The following is a 5084-nucleotide window of genomic DNA, read 5'->3' as shown; positions in this document are numbered from 1 at the left end:
CAGGGACCCAGACCCGCTTCCTAATGGGCTTCATTCCCTTATCTAAATATCTGAAATGCTGTAAGAATACACTTACTAATTTTGGGGGGGATTGGGTGTCAATCTCACTAGTTTATAGTATGAAGAATTTTTATTCTTTCCAATTTGAAAATAACTCTTGTCTGGCCTAGTCCCGTGGCCCACAGCCAGCAGTTGTGCTTGGCTACCTTACTGAGCATGTGGCGTTGGGTCTTGGACTGAGTTCCGGACCTGGACAAGAGGCCTCTAAATTCACAGCTCAGGTGAGCATGTGTCCTGCGATTCCCACGGAAGTGTTTCTCTCCATACCTGTCTTTTTGTCTGTGGTTTCTGGGCAGCCTGGCAGCTAAGTCTGACCTTTCACTTACTGGGTCTGTGATCTGGGCAGTTTATCTCTCAGAGCTTAAGTTTCTTCTTGGGTAGAATGAGGGCAGTAACAGTATCTTCTTCGTGTGGTTGTTGTGGGATGACAGGTGAAGCACTTCCCACTCTGGAAGTCGCCCGGAACCTAAATGGTCTCAGCTCCAAAGGGAAGGCATTCACCTCATTACAAAACAAACAAGGGGCCTCTAACGGGCCTCCCTGGTCTGCACCTGGGCCCAGGTGAGTTGAAACTCTGGTGGAGCTCTGGTGTCAGGGCCGGGCTGGGTGCCCTGGGCTGCAGGGCAGCTGTGGAGCTGATTGTAGCAAACGTGTGCTCGGTGCTTGGTGCCTGCTCAGAGCTGGCACAGTGGTGGCACCTCTAGATATGTCCTGGTTCTCACAACACTGAGGCAGGTGCCGCTTGTGTGCTGTTTCATCAGAGGAGGAAACTGAGTCATAAAGAGGTTAAGCCAGGAAAGTGAGTGTACAGAGTGGGTCTGGTCTGGGTTGGGTACTGGACATCTCAGGAGCTTATCTGCTTTGCACGGCGATTGTGGGCGGGTGCAGAGGTGGGACAGCAGGTGCTGGTAGGAGGTGTCGAGGCTGACCCCAGACGTTCTCCCACGTGGGGCGCTTGGTGACCTGACGCATGGGCCTCTAAGGTTGGCACAGTCCCTTGGTTGGGAGGGTGGGATCTCGAACCTGAGTGAAGGATGGAGTGGGCAGGGCTCCTGAAAGAGAGGGTCCCCTGGCAGCAGGTGGGCACCCGACTGCACCCATCCGTCCTCCTGCTGGACCTGATAGCTCTCAGACACACCCAGTTGTTTAACAAAACTTCCAAGTCATGTTCATAAAAAGACACCACTTTGAAAAGCATCAACCAGCTTTAATAAAAACAAACAGCTTTTCTTTTACAACGGATTTGAGAAGAACAGTGCCTGGGGGCTCCTGGTGCCTTTCCCCCAGGCCTTGTTCAGCCCTGTGGGTCCCCCTTGTCCCTCCCAACTGTGCCCCACACCCTCTTCTTGGCACCTCCCACCTGGATGAAGGTTCTTTGGCTTCCTGAGCAGCCTGGGGCACTCAGCTGTTTTCTTTCATTCTTGATTGATTCGCATCTTTCGTGGGCACCCGCTGGACCTCGGGTCTGTCCTGTGCACTGGGGCCCAGACAGCGATGCCTTGTGCTGAGGAGAGAAGTGAAAGTCAAAGGACACGGAATCTCGGGGAGACCGGGGCCCTCAGCAGTGTGCCCGGGTCCTCCCCCTAAGGGTCAGTCGGCCTTTTCCTGGAGTGGGGTCTCCAGGGTCCCCTGGAGCCGCGCCAAGGGTGGAGAGGAGGCTGGTGTAGAACCAGATTCTGGTGTGTGAGGGCCACCATCCCAGGTCTGGAAGCAGCCCTGGGGAGTGGGAGGTCTGAGGTGGGCCCCGCATGGGGGGGACCGGCCTTGTGGGGAGGACAGAACAGTGAGGCTGCTCAAGGTCATGGTGGCTGAGAAGACACCTTCTTGGTGTGCAGAGAAACTAGATGAGATCCTGGCGGCCGCCGCGGAGCCCGCACTGAGGCCTGACATCGCGGATGCTGACTCGAGGGCGGCCACCGTCAAACAGCGGCCCACCAGCCGGAGGATCACCCCGGCCGAGATCAGTGTAAGCTGCTGGGGGGCTGGGTGTGGGGGTGGGCTGAGGGCTGGGTGGAGCATGGGTGTTTGCGCATTTTCTGGGGCGGGGGTCCATCATTTGGACCCCATGCTTTAGGAGTGGTTGTGAAGGTCCCCCAGACTCCTGGAGACACTTGGGGCCACCTCAGCCCCCAGAATGGCCACAGTTGACCACATGCTGAATGGCTTTCAGTGCCTTAGGCAGATTCTGTGCCAGCCCTGTTCATGCTACAAATAGTGTGTCTTTATCCCCTGGCCCACTTCTCCTACTGGGCACCTCCTGGGCTGCTCTCCTAGCCTCACCTGGGCCACACCCAGGGCCGCTGTCTGCTCTGGCCACCTTGGCATCAACCCACCCAACACTCTGCCCAGGCCCCTGCTGCCTGGCCCTGCTATGGAGGCAGGCGCCTGGGCACCAGCACGTTGGACATAGTGCATGGGTGAGATGAGGCTTAGGAAGAGCGTGGGTGGAACCTCCATGTACCCTCCCGACTCCCACAGTCACTGTTTGAGCGCCAGGGCCTCCCAGGCCCAGAGAAGCTGCCAGGCTCCCTGCGGAAGGGGATTCCACGGACCAAGTCTGTAGGTACGGCCGGGCTGGGGTCTGCACGGGGTGGGGGGAATGGGACCGGGTTGGACACAGGGCTGGAGGACCCTCTCTCTCCACCTTCAACTGGGTTTTCAGTTCCCCTCTGAGTCCTGCCTCTCCCTGGCCCTAGCCCAGAGATCTCATATGTGGACATATGTTGGGGGTGGGGGTGGGAGTGGGGATCAGTCCTTTGGCAAACTCAGAGATACTTCGCTAAAACAGACCCTTGAGACTCCCCCCACACCCATCTACGGCTTCCTGTCCAGTGGGTACCCTCCATCCATGGCTCCCACCCATCCCTGGGCCTTGTCTTCTATGCTGGATGCCTGAGTACATGTCATATTTCTGGTCCTAAAACTAACCTCCCCTTGAACCTGCCCCTACCCCATACCCCAGGTATTCCTCAATACCTCTCCTTTCCTTCACAGTCCATTTCTCCAAAGTCACCTATACTTTCTGTCTCCTGTCCCCCGCCTGCAGCCTGGGGAAGGCTAGCTCTGTACCTAAAATTGAAGTTGCTCCCACCATAGTCACCAGTGTTTTCCAGGGCGTTCCTCCCGGTGCCCGTGACCAGCCCTCTCTTTTGGACTTCAATTCGCAGTTGATTTTCCTGCTTCCTTGTCCATGTAACTCTTCTCCCAGTTTTAGGACACTTCTCAGCTGCACATGTTCAGGCTTCTCCCAGCCCCACATACCAACGTGGGTCCTTCTGTCCTCCCCAAGGAGGACACCACACCACACCAACATGGAACTTTCTCAAGGCTGTGTCCTTGGTCTCTCTGCCTCTGCACCTGTCTCCATGGGACATCACACTCCAGCCGATGTCATGCCCCACACTTGGCCATGTCCTGTTTTGACCCTGGGCCTGGTCATCTAACAAGCCCCACCTGCTGCTCATCCTTCTAGGCATCCAGTGCCCTCTCCTGCTCACCTGTCCATCCATCTACCCCCAGACCTGTCCACTTATCCATCTATCTGTCCATGTACACCTCACCGCACCCATCATGTGTTAACCAGTAAATGCCCCTTCAACACTCACGCCAACACTGCGTATGCTCACTGCCACACGTAGTCCTTAGAGCAGGGGTCCTCAAACTTTTTAAACGGGGCCAGTTCACTGTCCCTCAGACCGTTGGAGGGCCGGACTATAGTTTAAAAAAAAACTATGAACAAATTCCTATGCACACTGCACATATCTTATTTTGAAGTAAAAAAACAAAACGGGAACAAATACAATATTTGTATTTGCATGTGGCCCGTGGGCCGTAGTTTGAGGACCCCTGCCTTAGAGGAACCCTGAGGAGGTAACACTATAGTTAGTACCTGTGTTACCGACGACGAAACTGAGGCAAAGAGGCCAAGTGACTTGCCCAAGGTCACACAGCTGCCTTACCTGTCTTCTGTTCACCCATCTGGCCAACCAGTTGCCCAAACCCCAATCCCTCATTCACCCTAGGACCTCTGATACTCGATGCCCACTCTAGACTGACCCTGGGCCAGGTGTGGGGGCTCAGTTGGGGGAGGTGACACATGTGCAGACAACTCAGTTTGGCAGTTGTGGTGAGTGTGAAGGAGCACGTCCAGTTAGAGACAACTAGGGGTACCAGCCACACCTGGGTGTCGGCAAGCTGGAGGGGCGTGTCTGAGTTTGACATGCAGGATGAGTGGGGGTTTCTGGGAGATCATGTGGTGAGTTACTGATAAAGGCCATCATCATAGGTGGCATGGTCCTTCAGGGACTGCTGTGGGTCCTTTCTGTAGGGGGAGGAGGAGGAAGAGGGTTGGTGAGATTGCAGCCACTTCGGAGCTCAGAGGTACCTCCCTCCTCCCACTGGCCTAAGCCCTGGGAGTCCTCCATGGTTTCCTCCTTATTCTCTGCTTCCCCTGACAAGTTAGGGGTACACTGCCTCCTCAAATGCCTTGTGCCTGACTCCTCACCAGCTTTGTAGCCCTGCCTGGCCGGGCCTCAGTGTCTTGCTCTTGGACCACAGCTTTGTTGTCCTTCAGACCTCCCTCCCCAGCTCCACCCACAGGTCAGATGGGGACTTCTGCAGAGCAGATATCACCCCTCATCCCTGCAGTTGACCCTCTGTGGGCTCCCAATTGCCTTGGGGTGTTGGGGACCAGCCCCAGCCCTCTCCTGCTTCATCCGGGGCCATCTGTCTCCACCTCCCTCTGACCTGGGCCTGCCAGACGCATTGTTCTCCACCTGACCTCACTCTGCCAGAGGCTGTCCCTCAGCTACACCCAGTCCCAGGACAGACAGGTGCACATCCAAGTGCCTGCCCATTGGGACATGAGCCCAGATGGGGATGGCAGCTCTTTCCCACTCACCCTCTCAGACCTTTCAGTGCTTGGGCTATGAATGAGCTGAGAGGGGCTCATCATTTTGTTTTGTTTATCCTCATCCCAGGATTTTTTCCATTGATTTTCAGAGAGAGTGGGAGGAAGTGGGGGA

General features: G+C 55.8%; 1 protein-coding gene across 1 annotated transcript in view; it reads left to right on the top strand.

The window, feature by feature from the left end:
- The window catches only part of SHANK3 (SH3 and multiple ankyrin repeat domains 3), a 48470-nt gene that overhangs the window by 28515 nt on the left and 14871 nt on the right, over positions 1 to 5084 (top strand). The window contains exons 18-19 of the mRNA XM_014541197.1: positions 1896 to 2026; positions 2539 to 2623. Of these exons, the coding sequence (XP_014396683.1) occupies positions 1896 to 2026; positions 2539 to 2623 (216 nt within the window). The remainder of the gene's footprint in view (positions 1 to 1895; positions 2027 to 2538; positions 2624 to 5084) is intronic.

This window comes from Myotis brandtii, unplaced genomic scaffold (genome assembly GCF_000412655.1).
Source record: "Myotis brandtii unplaced genomic scaffold, ASM41265v1 scaffold2658, whole genome shotgun sequence".
Taxonomy (NCBI): Eukaryota; Metazoa; Chordata; class Mammalia; order Chiroptera; family Vespertilionidae; genus Myotis; species Myotis brandtii.
Note: the sequence above shows the minus strand (reverse complement) of the source record. Positions and strands in the feature narration are given on the sequence as shown.